Raw genomic sequence first — 17,650 nt, 5'->3', positions numbered from 1 at the left:
CGTTTCCTCTATTTGTTACCCTTTCTCTTCTTCCGTCTGTTCTTCTTTTTGCTGGCTTGTTGGCCGCCAGTACTTGTGCTCGGCGCCGTACTTGATGCTTCGCCGTTTTCATTCTCGTCGTGTTCCTCGGATTCCTGACTAGACAGGATGTTGGACTGGCTAGTGGTACGCGAGCGGTGGCCAGAGGAGCCCTTAGATCCGTTGTCTTCCGAGTCGGAGCTAGCGGCCTGGATGATGATCTTTCGCACACCACTACTTGTCTCAACCACGTTCTCGCTGATACTACCGCTTCGAACAAGAGTCCTACGCCTGGGAGTCGAAGATCCGTCCTCAATGACGCTGGTGACGCTGGGCGAGTTACTGGCCTTTCCGGGTGAAACAATAATCGTCAAATCCGTGCGGCTGGCCTCGGGGCTGTTGCCATTCTCAGGCACAGTCGGAGGCAGGTCCACCTGATCGGCTGCCTTGTCGTCTTCATGGTGAGGTGAGCTGCTGGCGAGCCTGGCCTGAGTGTCGCTCATGCCCGCGACGCCGTAGCTCCTACGCACGGCGTGGACGCCACCCTTGCCGGTAAGCTTGGGTCGGATGAGCGGGGTGTTCTCGTTTTCTTCTTCATGCCTTTCCTCGGAAATGTCGCCAGCAACAGAGGCAGGGCGAAGACCGGCAGATGCAGGCGGAGGGCTATGCACCTGGTGCAGGGGTGCACCAGTCTGGACGGGCTTAATCTTGACGGTAGTGGACTTTGTGTTTTTGGGGTTCGATGCGCGGTTCGAAGGACCAAGGTGCTTCAGGTGCTGCTTGGCCTCGTCGAAGGTGGCCTTCACGGGTACGGCAGTCGAGGTCAGACGCCCATCCGGGCCGGCGGAGCTCCTGCGCATCAAGAAGGTCGTCATCTTTCCGGGGCTGCTGGACAGGTGCTGAGGCGCGTCGCTCATGGCGCTGACAGAGCCATTGCGCTCGTGGGGAACTTCGCGATCGAATTCGATGAGATCGCCGTTCTCAGGAATCACCCGGGGCGACGGCTCGGTGGATCGCTTAATGGGTCGGGCCTTCGGCGCAGGGGTCAAACGGCGGATGGCTTTGTGGACATCAATATAGACATCAGACTCGTCGATGATTTCCCTGTGAATGTGTTAGCACAATGTGAGAAGCGCCAGACAGAGATTACTCACTCTCCAATGAGCTCCTCGATGACGTCCTCAAGAGTGACGACACCGATGGCACCATAGTCGGCACCAGGGTACTCGGAAACAAGGACCATGTGGGACTTGCCCTCCTGGAAAAAGTTGACAATGTCCAAGCAGCTCGTCTCGGGGCGTGTCTCGGGAAGGGTGGCGAGAGGGAAGTCCTTGACCTGCAAGGCGTCCTCGGGGTCGTAGGTGATGAGGATCTTGACGAGGAGCATACCGACAAAGTCGGTGGGCTTACCGGTGGCGTGGATTGGAATGCGGGAGTAGCCCTCGGACAGAATTATGTCCATGGTCTTCTCATCAAGCACGGTGTCCTCGGCCATGGTGAACACATCGCCCATGGGGGTCATGACGTTCGCGACAGGCTTTTCCTTCAGGTCCAAAACGGCGCTGATGATGGTAACCTCGTCCTGGTTTAGACGTTCACCGGCCGCGCCAAGAGACTTGTGCAGGGTGACAAGCGTCTTGAGACCGCTCTTCTTGTATGTGGTGCCGTGGTCCTCGCCGAGAGCCCAGTCAAGAAGCTTAGCAATGGGCCAAGCAATGGGCGCCATAAGCCACATGAGCAAGAGCACCGGCTTGGACATGAAGCCACCGATCGGAAGACCGTAACGGACGCAGACGGATTGGGGAACGACTTCACCGAAAATGACTGGGCAAATGCTTAGCTGATGTTAAGCTCGGAGCCGGGGATTTGCAAAACTTACCGATGAGAATAGTACTGCCAACAACGGCGGTTACACCTCCACCGAGACAGCGGTCCAACACAATAGGTAGCGATTCGTTGACGATGACGTTGGACAACAGCAAAGTAACCAAGACCCAATGCTTTCCCTTCTTGAGCAAATCGTAGACGCGTTTCGCGTTCTTGGATTGGGATTCGTCGGGGTCGCCAGCGAGGACCTGGAGGTAGATGCTATCCTGTCCCATGAGGCTGTTTTTGCCAAGGTCAGCAACTAGGTACGGGGGCAATCAGTAGTAGGAGTTGGATTGATAACTTACGCAATGGTCAAGCCAGCGAAGGCGCCTCCGGCGAGGACAAGAATCATGGAAGCAACGTAGAGAATCCAGACATCGTCGCCTTCTGCTGGACCCTCGGATTCGCCTTCGCCTCTCGCGTAGATGGGGGCAGCGGCGACGGAAGAGATGCCCAGGGTCAAGGCCCTGGACATCCCAAGGACGCCGGTGCGGATGGTGCCAAAGGAGCCGCCATAGCTTCTCGGCCGTGTCGTGGCCATAGTCGGCTCGTCAATTGAAGAGAGATTCGGTAGTCGTGGTAATAGACGTGGAGTGTGCGAGTGAAGAGGACGCAAGGTCAAGCGCACATTTTATGCGGCGGACGCGGGCAACAGAGAAACGGGGCAGCACGACCTCAGGCTGTAGGTGGATTCTCGGTGCACTCAGGGTGGTTCGGCTCCACTCTGTGTTTACCTGCAGCTGCGGTGCGTACGCAAGTGCACCAGGCAAGGCGGGTGAGCTCCACTGACGAGCCAAGATCGGAAGACCAGGTGGGTGTCAACAGTGGGTGGTGGTTCGAGGCGCGGGTATTGCAGCAGTCGGCAAGCAATGGGGGAGCGATGAAGAAGAAAATATCGTAGGATTGTAGGTACGGTAGCTGGGTGTTTGAGGTCTAGGTAGGTATAGACCGGTAGTAAGTACCGGAGATGGATGAGAATTAAGAAAAAACAAAAAAAGATCAGAGAGGTCTGTTCAGTGTTTGTCTGTTAGTGGAGGTCGACTGCCACTGCCAGTGCTCGCTGCCGGAAGCTTTCCTCTGTCGGCGGGCAGCCAGCCAATCAACGCCTGCGGAGGCGCACAAGCTTGGCGTCATCAACGGTCGAGGGGGGGCGGGCTGCAGCGATGCGAGGAGCGCGAATGATGCATCATTGCCGCAGTGACCTTCAACCTCCCGCACCGGCACTGGCAGTGGCATGTATCCGTATCTCTGCTGTAGACACAAGGGTTAAATCTGACTGGCATGCACTGTTGGACTTGCGCTGGACGGCTATTCGGCTGGCGCGAGAAACCCAAAAAGCCCATCCTTCGTCTCGCTTGGCCCCCCGCCTTTCTTTTGGCGCAAGAACGGAAAATGTCTCGTCATAAGGCATTTGTGCAGAATCCGGGGTAATTGAGTGTGCTGTGCATACCTGCCTCCCGTCGTTTTGAGTCTTTTCCAAAGCTGACAACCTAAGGTAGCTAAAAGGTAACTACAGCAGACGACAGACAGACAGACAGCACATGTCTTGGCCAACCAACCTACCAATCCTTATCTCGGGTCGTGCTCTGCATGGACACACGAGAGATAAACAGACACATACGTCTGACAGAGCTAAAGTGCTGACTGACACAAAATCACAAGCTTTCGACCCAGAGTCATGGTTAACATTCAGTTCGGCGCGATTGGGGCTCCTTGTTAGTGGCCTGTCCCTGACCCCGAGTTCTCGACTTTCAGAGGGCGGCTCTGGACAGCTCGCCAGCAGGTACCTCACCTTAATCGCGTGGTGCAGGGGTACAAATTATGCATCCATGGATGACATCCACAATCCAGGTACATAACGGCTTGCATGCTGTGGCCTACCTTTAAGTGACCCGACCTTATCTGAGTGTCCACTTACATGAAAAGCGCCCACGTGCCCAATGAGCTGTCCCGACCAAACTGACATGGAGTCAGCGAGTTGTCACCAACCTCGGACCCTGCGTCATTCCCTCACAGACCCTGAGCTGTGAACGATCCCCCTTCTAGAAATCCTCCGCGCCACCTGCTTTTTCTTCTCTCGTGCGTCCCGTCCTTTGCCGGGCTGTGGGTTGTCGCAAGAGTTGCATCAGCCGACGGAGGCATTGAGCCGGGCGAAACCCAATCAGAAACAACGTTGCGTTGCCCGTCGTCTGCCGGCACCCGAGCTCAATCTTGTCAACTCTCTCTGCAACACGCAATTGTTGGCTTATTGATGAGAGATATGGTGGCACAACCTGCATCGGCGAAATTGCCAAAAACCTTGTTACTCAGGGTTCCCGTCTACCTATCTAGTTAGGCATTCAAATGACCTTGTCTGGGTTGCGTTTTTTCTTGCACTGCCCTGCGCCAACAGTCTCCAACCCGTCCAGAGCCCCTCAACTCGCCAATAGGATCTCAACCTTTGCCAAGCTCCGCGAACTCGTGGGGGGCCACCTCACGTCTCAATGAGAGCTCCTGCAGCTGCTCAAGTGGCTCCTCGCAACTGCAACCCACTTGACCTTATTCTCCTCAATTGCGGGCGCCCTAGAAACAAGCTCTCACTTACACACATAATCACTCATCATCACCAACACCATCACCACCAACGACTCCTCCTCACAGCCTCACCAAGCTCACATTCAGGATTCCTTCGGCTCGCTGCAAATCCTCCACAACTCCACCACCAATCTCTCCCTTCACACCCAAGATCATGAGAGCTTCATTGCCGCCCTCTGCTCTCCTCTCCTCCCCGTCCAAGCTGGCCACCTGCATGAAGGTGATGTTGATCCCATGCCGCCCCAGCGCCGTTCCGACACCACCAATCTTGCCTGGCTCGTCATAGTTGTGCAGCACCAGCAGCGTCCCCTGCGGCTGGAACGTCGCACTGAACCGGTCCAGCTTGGAGATGTATATGCTCTGCCCCGACACATATCCCTCAATCACCTGCTCGCCGTCCTCGCCGTGCGACCGCAGAGTCACCAGACTGGCATACACCGCGTTCTTGGCCTCACCGCTGTGCGTCTCGCTGATGATCATGCCCTTCTCCTTGGCGATAAGACTGGCGTTGACGATGTTCACGTCTCGCCCGCCAGAGTCGGTGATAGACGACACGAGACCCTTCACCAACGCCGCGAAGAGCGGCCGGGTGTTGGAGGTGCCTGCTAGTTCGCCTTGGTAGATCAGTTCGAACCTCCGACCGCCCACCATGCCGCCTTTGCTGCCGACAAAGTGTTGCGTATACAGCCCGCCCATCTTCTCGACGAGCCGTACGAACGGCTGCAGCTTGCGATACTCCTCCGGCATGATCAACGGGGCATTGACGGCTGCCGTTGGGAGACCGCCTTGGAGAATCTCAGCCACCTGGGTGCAAACATCCATCGAGACGTTTTCTTGGGCTTCCACGGTCGACGCTCCCAGATGTGGGGTTGCGACCACCTTCGGGTGCTTGGTCAATTCAGCTGCCGTCGAGTTTGCTTTGGGAGGCTCGGAAGTGAACACGTCCAGACCAGCTCCAGCGATCCAGCCTTCATCCAAGGCTCGCAGGAGTGCTGCTTCGTTGTACACGCCTCCTCGAGCGACGTTCAATACTCGCGCCGTCTTCTTCATCTTTTGAAACTCCTCCTCCTTCAACAGGTCCAGCGTACTGGCCATCAGCGGGGTATGGATCGTCAGGAAGTCGACCACCGGCAAGAGCGACTGAAGGTCGGCCACGAGCTCCACGTTGGCTTGACGCGCAATCTCGTTGCTGGCGTACGGGTCTACCGCCTTCACCTTCATCCCGAGACCAATGGCCATGCGGGCAACCTTCATACCCACCTTGCCGAGCCCAATGATCCCGAGCGTCTTGTTGCCGACTTCGACGCCGACGAGCTTGCCTCGCTCCCACTTGCCGTCCTTCATCGTGGTATCCGCGCGCCCGAGGTTACGGGCTGTTGCGAGGAGGAGGGCAATCGTGTGCTCTGCTGCGGCGAGAATGTTGCCCGCAGGCGAGTTGACGACGATGATGCCATGATTGGTGGCGGCGTCCACGTCGATGTTATCCACGCCTACGCCGGCTCGTGCCACGACGCGAAGCTTTCTGCCGGCCGCGAGAACGGCAGCGTTCACTTTTGTCTCGGATCGGACAATGAGGGCATGGTAATTGGGAATCGCCTCGACAAGCTCGTCTGCAGACAGGCCAGTGCGGTTGTCAACGTCGTACTTGTCCTTCAAAAGAGCAAGGCCATCGGAAGACACCTTCTCAGGGACCAGAATCCGGGGACGGTCGGTCGCAAAAGGGGTTATAGTCGAAGCTATCTTTTCGATTGCCGACGGTGCCATGACAAAGGTTTGGCACAGCGTGCAAGTATTTGGATCAATTGGGCTGGCTTGGTACTAAGTGGTTATTACTGACTAGGACAAAACGAAGGCCAGTACTCGAGGGTTACCATCAACTTTATTTCCTCACACACGCGACAGCCGCTAAGCTTTTATACAAAGTAACCCCCTCAAAACCCCTCATAGCAACGTTGACCACGTCCGATGTTCAGGGAGCTACAAAGAACGGGAGGCTGCATGTCTCGTTCGGATCCGAGGGGAGCTATTCCGAGGTGGCAGTGACTCGCGAGGCGATATCGAGCCCCTCCACGCAGTCAATGGCAGCCCCCCAGCTAATGGTATGTGCTAATAGGAGCTGCACTATCACGTCGCAAGGCGAACAGACGCGGGTTCAAGAGCACATCCTACCTATGACGAGGCAGAATCGCCCGGCGATACACCAAGATGCGACGGATTAGAGTGTAAGTTGGGCGTGAGGACGCGCGACCCCTCACTTCCCCCACGTTCTATTACTGCAGCGGCATCCCGCCCCCGCATCTTCACTGGTCAGCCTGAGGAGATCGATGTTTGGGGTAGCGGTCTGCTTGCGGCCGTTGATGCTGGCTGAGTCAATTGCGGTAAGCGCTGCCGGTGCCCTATACGTTGGAGGAGCAGCCTCATTGCGACTTGAAGATGCAGTCGGAAGGGATCCGGCCGTGTCGTCGAGGGTCTCAGTTTTCGCGATTGGTGGATGTTTCTGCGAGCTGGAATCACAATGTGCATCTCTAGGGTCTTCCCTACAGAAGATGAGGACCTGGATGGGAGACTTGACTCTACTCCAGTGATCATCATCTTACCGATATGAGGATGCGTGATTAAAAGTCATCGTGCTCGGAGTTTATGCTAACAGTGACAATTCAATCAATAGCAGATTGTGACCCAAAAGGTTCGGTCCTCGGAGTCCGAAGTTGGAGCGAGTTAGTTGAATCGTAAACGTGTCATGGAGCCCATAACCCAATGAACCAATTCTGAAAGTTGGCTTCTTTTTGGGGGGGAGGGGGAAGTTGCCTGGAGTGATAAAGAAGCCAGGTCAGCAAGTCTTGCGTTTCTTCAAAATTGACTGTGGCAGGCAGCATTTTAGTTCTAGAGGCCGTGTGTAGGCGTCGGTAATCCTGATGCAGTCACAGTTGTCTGCTGAGCAAGCAATTGATCACCATTGGGTGGAAATCCCATTGCCTGCGTGCCTAAAATGTTGATGATATCAAAATGACAGAATTCCACCACATTGAGGAAATCCGATTCGAGTACGAGATTGAATCTTAGATCCGTTATCTGATGTTTATTTGGTTCTTCCACACAGAACCTTCCATCTTCCAAACTATGCTGGCAGGTCAGAGCGTGCTGTGGCCAAGACCGCCGCCAAGCCTTGCGCCTTTTGGGTTGTTGTAACGACTTGTTTCCTCTGGTCTGGACTGGTTGAAAGACGGAGGAGTGAGCTGCGATTGAGACGTGTATGAAGGTCAAATAAACCGAGAATAAAACGCTTTGAAGGCATTGAGTGTTACATGTGTAAGTGGTCCACTGTCAATTAGTAGGCCACTGAGTGGCACCTGTCAGATGCTACCGCCACCTGTCCGGCCATTCCCGTCTGCTAGGCACTTTGAGCACTTGCAGTATTTCCGCAGCCGTCCAGTGGCCAGTGCAAGCTGGAGAGGTGAAAGCCACGGCGAATAGGACCCCACCTCCACTGCCGTCATCACTGCCTTAGGCAGGGACGATTTGTACAGTCTCGACCCCCAGTTGCCCCTTACCTGGCTGGTATCAGCGCCGTGTGGATACGGTTAATTCATAATATTAATCCCAGGCACACGACGTTCAATACCCAACCGACAGGTCATCTTTGCGATCTTGCGCCCTCCTCCCCTTTCTCCGATCGCACCAGCTACGACTACAACACCTCGCCCGCCGATTTGCAACTCCAATCGCTCGCCTCAATCCGAACAACCCATCCTTCAACTCGCGCATTCGAACAAAGGCCACCATGTCTCGAAGACCGCCGCCCAATCCCGCCGCCGAAAGAGCGGCCCAAAACTCGCAGACCATCAAGAGTCTGTTGAAGCTGGAGTGCAACAAAGTCTGCTCTGACTGCAAGAGAAACAAACGTGAGTCTTTTCCCGTCGTCTGATCCCCGACCACCTCAAGTCTGTCCGCTGACTCTCGCGCTACGACAGACCCGCGATGGGCCAGTTGGAACCTCGGTGTCTTTATCTGCATTCGTTGTTCGGGCATCCACCGCGGCATGGGCACACACATCAGCAGAGTCAAGTCCGTCGACCTCGATTCCTGGACCGACGAACAACTCCAGAGCATCCTCAGCTGGGGCAATGCGCGCGCAAACAAGTACTGGGAGGCCAAGCTGGCGCCCGGCCACGTTCCCTCCGAATCCAAGATTGAGAACTTTATCCGCACCAAGTACGAGCTCAAGAGATGGAAGATGGACGGCCCCATTCCCGACCCCGCCACCCTGGACGTCGACGGCGACGACGATGTGCCCCTGAGCATCGTGAAGGAGAAGCAGAACGTGGAGAGGCGGGAGTCGGTTCGCAAGAGTTCGGTTGGCAAGTCCGCCGCCCCTCCCAGGAGCATCGCTGCCCCGCAGCCGCAGGTCGATCTTATCGGCGGTGATCCCATCCCCCGGGCAAGCACCGCCGGCCCGCAGCCCGGAAAGGTTGTCCCTCCCAAGTCCGATCCGGCTCCTCCCAAGGCCACGAGCACGAAGGATTCGCTGTTGGGCCTGGACTTCTTCGGAGAGCCCGCCGCTCCGCCACGACCTGCTAGCACCAACAACGCCGGCGGCATGGGAGCCCCCTCCAGGCCAGACCTCAAGCAGTCGATCCTGTCGCTCTACGCCTCTGCCCCGAAGCCGCAACCTCAGCAGCAACAAGCCCCTCAGGTCCCAGGTGGGCAGTTTGGCAGCATGCCTTCTCCCACCTTTGGCCAGCAGCAACAGCAGCAGTCCTTTGGTGGCATGAACGATGCCTTCAGCAGCCTCAGCTTCTCCAACACCACCAGCCCCAAACCCGCCGCAGCCGACCCGTTCGCCAGTTTAGCCAGTCCCGTCAGCAGCAGATCCCCGCCCCCAGCTTCCTCGAACGCCTTTGGCGGCCTCGGCGGAGGCAGCTTCTTCGACTCCAAGCCCGCCGCCGCTCCCGCCCCTCAACACCAGAAGCAACCATCAAACAGCGGCTTCGGCGGATTTGGCTGGTCCAGCTCCCCTGCCCCGGCACCCGCTCAGCAACCAAAGCCCGCCCAGCCAGCATCCTCTGGCATGGGAGACCTGTTCGATCTCTCCTCGCCCTCTCAACCCGCCGCCGCCCCTAGCCCTGCTCCCGCCGCTTCTTCCAGCTCCGTTTTCAACCTCTCGAACCAGCCAAAGGCTCCGTCTCCTGCGCCCAACCCAACAGCGGCTGCCACGAGCACCATTAACTCAGGCAACTGGTCAGGTTCTGACGTGTGGGGATCCAACGCATGGAGCACACCTGATACTTCCGCGGCGGCAGCGCCCGCTCCTTCGAAGGCCCCGGAGGCTCCCAAGCCCTCTGGTGGCTTCGGTGGCAGCGCCGATATTGGCGGATGGGGTGCCTCTGGCTCGTTTGCCAGCACGCCCATCGTTCCCGGAGCATCTGGTGGATTCAGCACGGCGCCCAAGGTTGCGGCCGACGAGGAGTTTGGAGGATGGACGAGCAGCACAACCCCGGCCGCCGGATCAGGATCAGCCAAGCCCATCGGCGGCAACGAGGATCTGTTTTCCAACGTCTGGCAGTAAATGGACGGAACGTAGTCTTGCAGAGCTGTTCGCGGCCAAGGTGGGACATTCAAGAGCCCTGGAGCGTTTCGTCATCAGTCTATAAACATTTCAAAGTAAGGGATGGCATCACGGACACGCGGACGGGGAGGTTTCATGTGACATGTCTGTATTTCGGATGCAAAAGCGTCATAGATGAATACTCTTTTTCTTTATTTTGCAAATAAGACTGAGCAAGCCAAGTTGAACATTCATGATACCATATAATGTATTGTGTGCAGTGCTACAGTAAGTACAATCGGCCAGTCAGTAGTCATCGTGCTATTCCCCCAAAGTGTGTCCAAAAAAGAGAAAAACTCCGGTATCCATGCGCGCAGGGTATTTGAACGTCCACGCCCAACGTCCTCGCCATCATAACAAAGTGTTGCTCGCCGTATGTTCTCTTACGCGGTCTCCATTGCGCCGTCGAGAGTGTCCGTCTTTCCAGCCCACGGTCACCTCCGGAAATCAGTGCGGCGGACGCCGTGTTTCGTCTTTCGCCCAGTGGTCATCCTCCTGTCGTTTCTCTTGGGTCTGATTATCATGTCCCGCCCTGGTCTATCATATCAAACCAGAGAACAAAGAAAATACGCCCCCCTTTTCCCGTCCAAGAATCGTCTCGAAGTCATTTCCTTCAAAAGAAAAGTTTGGAGATGTAGAACAGGACGATAAAGATGCCGATGATGATGCCCGACAGCTTGAGGATGGCGACCTTGTTGCCGGAGGCGGCCATGCGGGTTAAGCGGCCGGCGGAGCCCTTGAGCTGGGTCGACATGGAGGAGAAGGTTTCGGACTGCGCGGAGGGGGGAACGTTAGCGATTATATCACTGGCGGTTTTCACGTGCGGAAAAGGGGAGAGCGAGGGTAGCAGCAGCAGCAGCAGCAGCAGGGGCCGGACGTACAGTGCTGTCAATGACCTCGTGGGCGCGCGCGTTGTCGTAGATGTCGACGGTGACGCCGCGGAGGGCGGAGACCTTGGCGGAGAGCTCGTCCAGGCGGGCGTTGTTCTGGCGCTCGCGCTCGTAGGCTTCTGACATTTTTGCGGTTTTTTGGTTTGGTGGTGTTTTTTGGTTTCGGGACGGATAGGGGGTCGAGCGGGTGCGATCACGGCGTTCGTGCGCTCACGGAGAGTTCAAGGCCGGAGTATCGGAGAGGTCTGGTCGGGATGCCGTCGGGCTCGGCGATGAGGGTTTGTGGTCCGGGTTGTCGGTCGACTGCGGCGGGATCGCTTCGTCGTCGTCGGTGTCGCAGGACGTATTATCGCCTCCCGTGCGGATTGGGGAAGTCTTGGGTTGTGGCGGTGTTGTAGGGGAAGCGGTGCGCAGATGTACTTTTCTTCCCTTGACCAGCTGATAGTCTCGTTTGTTTCGCGCAGTTCGTAGGTTTGTAGGGTTGGGAGTCGTCAAAGGGGGTTGCGGCGGGTGTGGTTGGTGTTTAGCTGGCGGCGAAACAATGACGATGGCCGGCCCGGGCGTTCTCAGAGGCCAGTCGAGGCGAGCGAGGCTGGACGGGCACCTCAGTCTTCGTCGCTGCTGCAGACCACCACGGGGGCGGCGGGATTGACGGGGGCCTAGAATCCCGGGTAGGTAGGTTCCTAGCTGCTTACGCTGAGCGTAGGGGAACCTAACCTTGAAAGGGTCAGGTCCACCTAGTATCACTGCTCGGATCGGTACCTTACCCTTGCTGGTGGGGGTTTGCGCGTCAGTTCCTGCGCCACAGTGGCCATGGGCCACACGGCCCCCCGAAGCCGAGCCAGCAGCGGTGCCCCCTCCATTTTGTCTGGTCCAGTGCTGCGTGCACCGCGAGCCACTGGACGTCAGTACCCCGCGAATTTTGCACTAGAGGCGGCAATTACCTCACTGTCAGCGCCGCAAGGTACCACTGCCACTGGACCGTAGCAGTGACATGGAAGCCGGAGGGCTGAAAAAGTGACGGGAGCTTACTGGACACTTTTTTCCCGTCTGTCTCTTCCGGCGATGCCAGAGCTGGCTGCATGTTGTCAGCTGGCACCCCAATCCCCAGACGAAACATAAACATCGTGAAAAGAGCAAGATGCACCAGCTGGCTTATTCCTTGAGAAGCCGGGAGCCCAGCAACATGCATTTTATGAAGCAAGCCCCGTAGCGTCGTCCAATGGCTGCATGTTTAATCTAAGGTAGTTCGGCCGAACAAGTAATGAAATTGAAGGAAGAAATAAAAAGGTTAAAAAGCAAGGAAGACAAAAGCCATTAAGAGTGCCGTGTCCCGGCGCCCACGGCCTCTGCCCGACGAACAAGAGAGTAAAGCCCAACACACAAACACCCAACCCCAACACCACAATCAAAGCTCCCCCTCCTCCCCCCAAGGCGAAAAGAAGAGGCGCAGGCCTGCCTCGGCGGCTCTTCACCTATCGGACCCCACTAAATCACTATTACGTGGAGCTGTGGACTCGCTCTTCGGGTCAGTGGCCATCACAGACAGGCGCAGCTGCGGAACCGTCGAAAGTACGGATACACTACGCATGTACCTTGACCTTGGACCTTGGACCTCCCACCTAGGACCTGCCTTCCTAAGGTAATCACCTCCAAATACCCATCCAGGCACCTCTTCGTGTCCGTGAACGCCGTCTTCCTTCAACCTTTTTTTCTCCTCAACCTCTCTTCCTCCTCGAAGGAAACGACGCCGACTCTCCCGTACTCTCGCGCCGTCAAGCATCATCGTCATGGGCCTCCACAACCCGCTGCCGTCGTCTATGGCGTGTAAGTCCACCTTTTTCTTGCTGCCCTGTGCCGGTGATCCCGCGCCCCGGCGCTTCGCCCGTCATCACGACGAGAACACACGAGCTGACTCCCCTCTTTCAAACAGCGGAATGCAAAAAGTGCGGCAAGATCTTGACCTCCTTCATCGACCCGCGTCAAGCGTTCAGTCCCGACAAGATCATTCCCCCCTCGATCCTCGCCAACGCAAAGGTGAGCCATATTCCACACCCCGCCCTCCCGCGATCCTTCCTCCCCGCCTTGGCGCACAAACGCCAGCAGGAGGCCTCCCGAGAAAACGCCCTCCCCAAAGAAAGAAAACCACAGTAGAGTACAGATTGCTGATTTAACCACCGCGGAACAGGGCCTCGCGATCCTCACAGTCCTCAAGGCAGGCTTCCTCGGCTCCGGCCGTTTCGGCAGTGGTCTCGTCGTCTCGCGCCTCCCCGACGGATCATGGAGTGCGCCAAGCGCAATCGGCACCGCAGGTGCGGGCTTTGGCGGACAGATCGGCTTCGAGCTTACTGACTTCGTCTTCATCCTCAACGACGCCAGCGCCGTCAAGACGTTCGCCCAGGCCGGCTCCCTCACCCTCGGCGGCAACGTCTCCATCGCCGCCGGTCCCGTCGGCCGCAACGCCGAGGCAGCAGGCGCCGCCTCCCTCAAGTCCGTCGCCGGAATCTTCTCCTACTCAAAGACCAAGGGCCTATTCGCCGGCGTCTCGCTCGAGGGCTCCGTCATCATCGAGCGCCGCGACGCCAACGAGAAGCTCTACGGCACCCGCTACACCGCCGCCCAGATCCTCACCGGCAGCGTCCGCCCGCCCTCCCAGGCTGCGCCCCTCATGAACATTCTCAACTCGCGCGCTTTCAACGCCGGCCGCACGGGCCAGGCCGACGACGCCATGTACAACGACGTCCCCGTCTACGACCAGGGTCACGATGACGTAGTATGGAACGGTCGCCGGGGAAGTGGATACGGTGAGGGGGAGTTCAACAACAACCGCAGCAGCATGTACGGCGGCGGCGCCGGCGGTGCCAGCGAGTTTGGCGGACCGAAGCGATCCAGCACGTGGCAGGACGACGTCTACGACCGACCTACCGGCGACACCGGCTTTGGCGGAGTTTCGCGCTCCAACACGTTCGCGTCAAGAGGGGCCGACAGCTACGTCTACAGAGACAACCCGTCGCCCAACTTTGGTGCGGTATCGGATCAGAAGACAGGCCCGCCTGGCAGACCTGCGGCGCCAAAGCCCAACTTTGCGTCCAAGACGGCTATGCTCAAGAAGAACGAGGCCGTTGCGCTGTTCACGTTCGAGGCTGACCAGCCCGGTGATCTTGGTTTCAAGAAGGGCGACGTCATTACGGTGCTGAAGAAGACCGAGAACGAGACTGATTGGTGGTATGTATCTCTTGAATATTCGTTCACATGTACGGCAAATACTGACAACCTGCGCAGGACTGGCATGATTGGAACGAGGCACGGCATTTTCCCCAGCAACTATGTCAAGCTGAAGGAATAAGATTCGAGAATCGTCGGGGCGATATAATGCGCGCTTGAATACCCCAACCCAAGTTTCAGTCATTTTGGGTCACTGCCCGGTCAAATTGCATCTGCAGAGACGGAGGACACAGAGAGGAGGGCTTTTTCTTTCTTGATTATTCCATGATACTCCGGATGGTATTTTTCCATCCTGTTTTATCCATGATTTCCTGTTTTCACGACGAATGGTTTCTCTCCTAATTATCCACGACTTCTTTGGCGTTTTTGGAAAGGGGTCATGTCGGGTTACCCCTTATTCTTCATTCTAGTCTCACAGCATAAACGTCGGTTTTGGTGAGAGGTGGGAAAAAGAAGAGCTTCCTTCATTTTGCACATGCGTCCTTTACTTCCTGGCTTTAAGCTGCGTGTGGTGACAAATTTGGTCTGCGCTTCCCCCGCCCGTCGTCAGTGAGAGGTCCCGTTGTTGCACAGACACGGGCACGGGTGCATATGCATGTCACCCTTTGGTGTTTAATGCCCGTCGTGTTTCCCCGTCATGCCGGGATCGCGAGCCTCGGCTTGTTGTGAGAATCGACGGTTGCGACGACAATGGCACGACGTCAGATAAAGGCAGGGAAGGGGGGCTGGGGGATCGGCGCTTGCCGCTTGCCGGCGGTTACTGGGGAGGATCCTGGGGTAAATGGAGGGGGGGGGGTGTGTGTGTGTGTGTGACTGTGGTTCGCATGTTTCATGAGACGACGATCCGGGGAAGGTTGGAGATGCGGGTTGAAACGTTGTTTTGGGGGGCGTGCTGAGTCAGGTGGTGGACTTCACATCCGCCTTCATCACAACAAGCTTCTAGTCTTTGAGATGCTATTGTGCTCTCCCATGAGACTCATTACCTAAGGAATCGCGTCTGTCTTCGACACGACCTGTGTAACGAGGGCTATCCAGATGGTACATCTTGACAGGATCAGAGTGTTGGATATCTAAGAAAAGACATGCACCCTGGTCGGGAAGTTACAGGTATGCACCCGAAAAGATATTATCAATTCCGTATTCGGCGATTATGACTTGCAAAGGCGGATCAGGCGGCTGCGAGACTGCAAAATCGTCTTGTAGAGAATGCGGTATTAGGTAGAAAATGTTGGCAGGCATGTGGGAGGCCATGGTGGGAACGCCATGTCTGAATACCGCCGTTTATTTTCAAAGAACATTAGAGAAGGTTGTGTCAACAGCGCCTAGTCAAGGAGTAGACTTCCCTGTCGAGTATAGTGCTGTGAGATGGACTTTCAGACTTGCGGAACGATGCTGACTGCTGAAGGGCACTGTTTTGTAACACATATTTATTCAATGTGCAAACATCTCGAACATGTTGATGGAGTCGCAGGAAATTCAATCTTAGACACATGGAAAAGCAATGATCTTTGAAACTGCGGAAAGCATATGCTAGCCGAATTGCTCCAGGTCCATCACCTGATGTGAATGTCTCCCCATTGAGCTTTCGCCACAAACGAAGGGAATGCCCAAAATTCGGACGGTGTACGCTCCTTGAAAATGGGATTGGTAAATAGTTCTTCAAGTGGCAAGAGGTTTCGCTCCGTTCTGATTGCCAGGTCAAGCAATCCTTGCTGCCGCTTTTTCTTTGTTTCCCGCATTCTCTCCATTTCCTGCAACCTCTTCCTTCGAGCAATTCTCTTAAACAGACCATAGATATCCTCGGTACGCCCAAAGTGCTCAAGGGGTTCAAGGGGTTCAAGGGGTTCAAGGGGTTCAATGGGCCCCCGAAAATCCCGTTCCAACGTCAAATCTGACCGGAGGCGTGATAAATGATGTTCCTGCATGGAAACGGCATGTAAATCATTCAACAAACTTTTCGGGGAATCAGAATGTAGCTCTAGTCGCTCTTGCAGGAACGGCGCGACTTGGGCGTCAGGAACTCCACGTCCAACAGCCAATTTTTTGCAGTCTTGCTGGAAGCGCCGAGCTTCTTCCGACAATCTGTCCAAGTCGTTTCCTAGAATTATCCTGAGCATGTCGTGTGACTCAAACTCTTTGAGCATGTCTGGGTTACAAGCAAGAAAGTGAGAAGTTTCTCGGAAAAGTTCCACTGTTGATTGGTTCCCGTCCAACAGACCTCGAATTTGGAAGCGATTCAAATTGCACATCCAACGGAGATAAGTTAGATACGTTTTGTGCGCTGGGTCGGTAGGGCTCTCATTTGATCCCAGTGAGGGTATCTCTTGTGCCGACGTTCCTAGTGACTCTTCAGGATCATCGGCGAGATTTTCGAAAACATCCAGATCATCTCCGAGTGTATCTGTGGTATTCTGATACCATGTACGATGACCAGTGCTTGGTGTCATATTCGCGAGGAAATCTTCCGGCGTCTCGAATGACTCCGGAATGGTGCGTGATACAAGCGATGTCTTGAAAGTAAAACTCCCTCCTGGGTACGATGCCTTGACGCTTTTGCAGACATCTTTGACTGAGGTCCACAACTCAGCGTCAAACCAACGTTCTGATTTGACGTTTTCCAGGACCGTATTCCAAGCCGATATCGCCCAGATTGCTTCCTTGCTCAAGCAACAAAGCAAATAGTCATTGAATCGCAGAGCTTTCGGTGGATTACAGATACCCACGTAGGTATATTTGGTCGAGTTTGCCTCGGGCCGGAGGATTAACAAGTGATTTGGCAGCCCGGCTACAACGAAGACCTTGTCTTCTTTCCGAACCCACGGCGTAGCCGCTAGTCGAATTTCCCTTTCAATTGCGGGACCGAATGGCATGTATTCCATGCCAGTACGGACACCGTGAGATTCCTCTGCCTCAGATATATCTATCCAACACTCTTCTAGAGAGTATGGCGAAAAGCCCCTCATAACAAGGGTCCCGTCTGGATGAAATCTGACAAGATCTTCCCCTTCTTTAAGCTGAATGATAGGCGACTCGTCTGCTTTTGCGAGATCCAACGTCTTCGTGCTAATGTAATCTTGCGCCTTCTCATCTCGCCTCTCGTTGGCCGTTGCGTTAATGTAGACCTCAGGATTGTCAGTAGGCTCGTATAGTCGAATCGGTTTTGCCCAATCAACAGCCCAGCTTGGCATGCCCTGCGAAGGGGAGGAATTGCACATGGCAAAAATCTGGAACCAGAACTTGGGATCATCTTTCAAGAAGTACGCCGTGAGGCCAGCGAAAATTTGAGCGTGACTTAGAGCATAGTCAGGAGTCAATCCGACCTCCTTCGTTCCAGTGAGAAGGCCCAGTAAGGCGAAAACTTTATCCCTGGGATCCGTTGCATGGCACTTAGTCGTTGATACCATGAGTTTAAGGAGGTCGTCTATGTCCCAATCTTTTCGCTGGTATGCGTCCTTTAGCCAAGGATGTG

The 17,650-nt window shown here is 55.7% G+C and overlaps 5 protein-coding genes across 5 annotated transcripts; 2 read left to right on the top strand and 3 right to left on the bottom strand.

Annotated features, from left to right (window-relative positions):
* Positions 1-8: 8 nt before the first annotated feature.
* Positions 9-2,428, bottom strand: MAM3 (the record flags this gene model as incomplete). Its single annotated transcript, XM_036634126.1, has 4 exons — positions 9-1,122; positions 1,173-1,842; positions 1,898-2,124; positions 2,193-2,428. 4 exons carry the CDS (start codon positions 2,426-2,428, stop codon positions 9-11), a joined length of 2,247 nt encoding a protein of 748 aa, XP_036499997.1.
* Positions 2,429-4,521: 2,093 nt separating this feature from the next.
* CGCS363_v002276 (D-3-phosphoglycerate dehydrogenase 2) lies at positions 4,522-6,225 on the bottom strand (the record flags this gene model as incomplete). The annotated part of the gene is made up of 1 exon (XM_036634125.1): positions 4,522-6,225. One exon carries the CDS (start codon positions 6,223-6,225, stop codon positions 4,522-4,524), a length of 1,704 nt encoding a protein of 567 aa, XP_036499998.1.
* A 2,017-nt stretch (positions 6,226-8,242) lies between these two features.
* CGCS363_v002275 (Uncharacterized protein) lies at positions 8,243-10,027 on the top strand (the record flags this gene model as incomplete). Its single annotated transcript, XM_036634124.1, has 2 exons — positions 8,243-8,363; positions 8,433-10,027. 2 exons carry the CDS (start codon positions 8,243-8,245, stop codon positions 10,025-10,027), a joined length of 1,716 nt encoding a protein of 571 aa, XP_036499999.1.
* Positions 10,028-10,679: 652 nt separating this feature from the next.
* sft1 (Protein transport protein sft1) lies at positions 10,680-11,082 on the bottom strand (the record flags this gene model as incomplete). The annotated part of the gene is made up of 2 exons (XM_036634123.1): positions 10,680-10,838; positions 10,948-11,082. 2 exons carry the CDS (start codon positions 11,080-11,082, stop codon positions 10,680-10,682), a joined length of 294 nt encoding a protein of 97 aa, XP_036500000.1.
* Positions 11,083-12,746: 1,664 nt separating this feature from the next.
* CGCS363_v002273 (SH3 domain-containing protein) lies at positions 12,747-14,302 on the top strand (the record flags this gene model as incomplete). Its single annotated transcript, XM_036634122.1, has 4 exons — positions 12,747-12,783; positions 12,890-12,993; positions 13,145-14,181; positions 14,239-14,302. 4 exons carry the CDS (start codon positions 12,747-12,749, stop codon positions 14,300-14,302), a joined length of 1,242 nt encoding a protein of 413 aa, XP_036499993.1.
* Between the last annotated feature and the right edge of the window lie 3,348 nt (positions 14,303-17,650).

Source organism: Colletotrichum siamense (genome assembly GCF_013390195.1).
Source record: "Colletotrichum siamense strain Cg363 chromosome Unknown KSG_Cg363_contig02, whole genome shotgun sequence".
NCBI lineage: Eukaryota > Fungi > Ascomycota > Sordariomycetes > Glomerellales > Glomerellaceae > Colletotrichum > Colletotrichum siamense.
The sequence above is the reverse complement of the archived record's forward strand: the minus strand, read 5'-3'. Positions and strand labels throughout refer to the sequence as shown.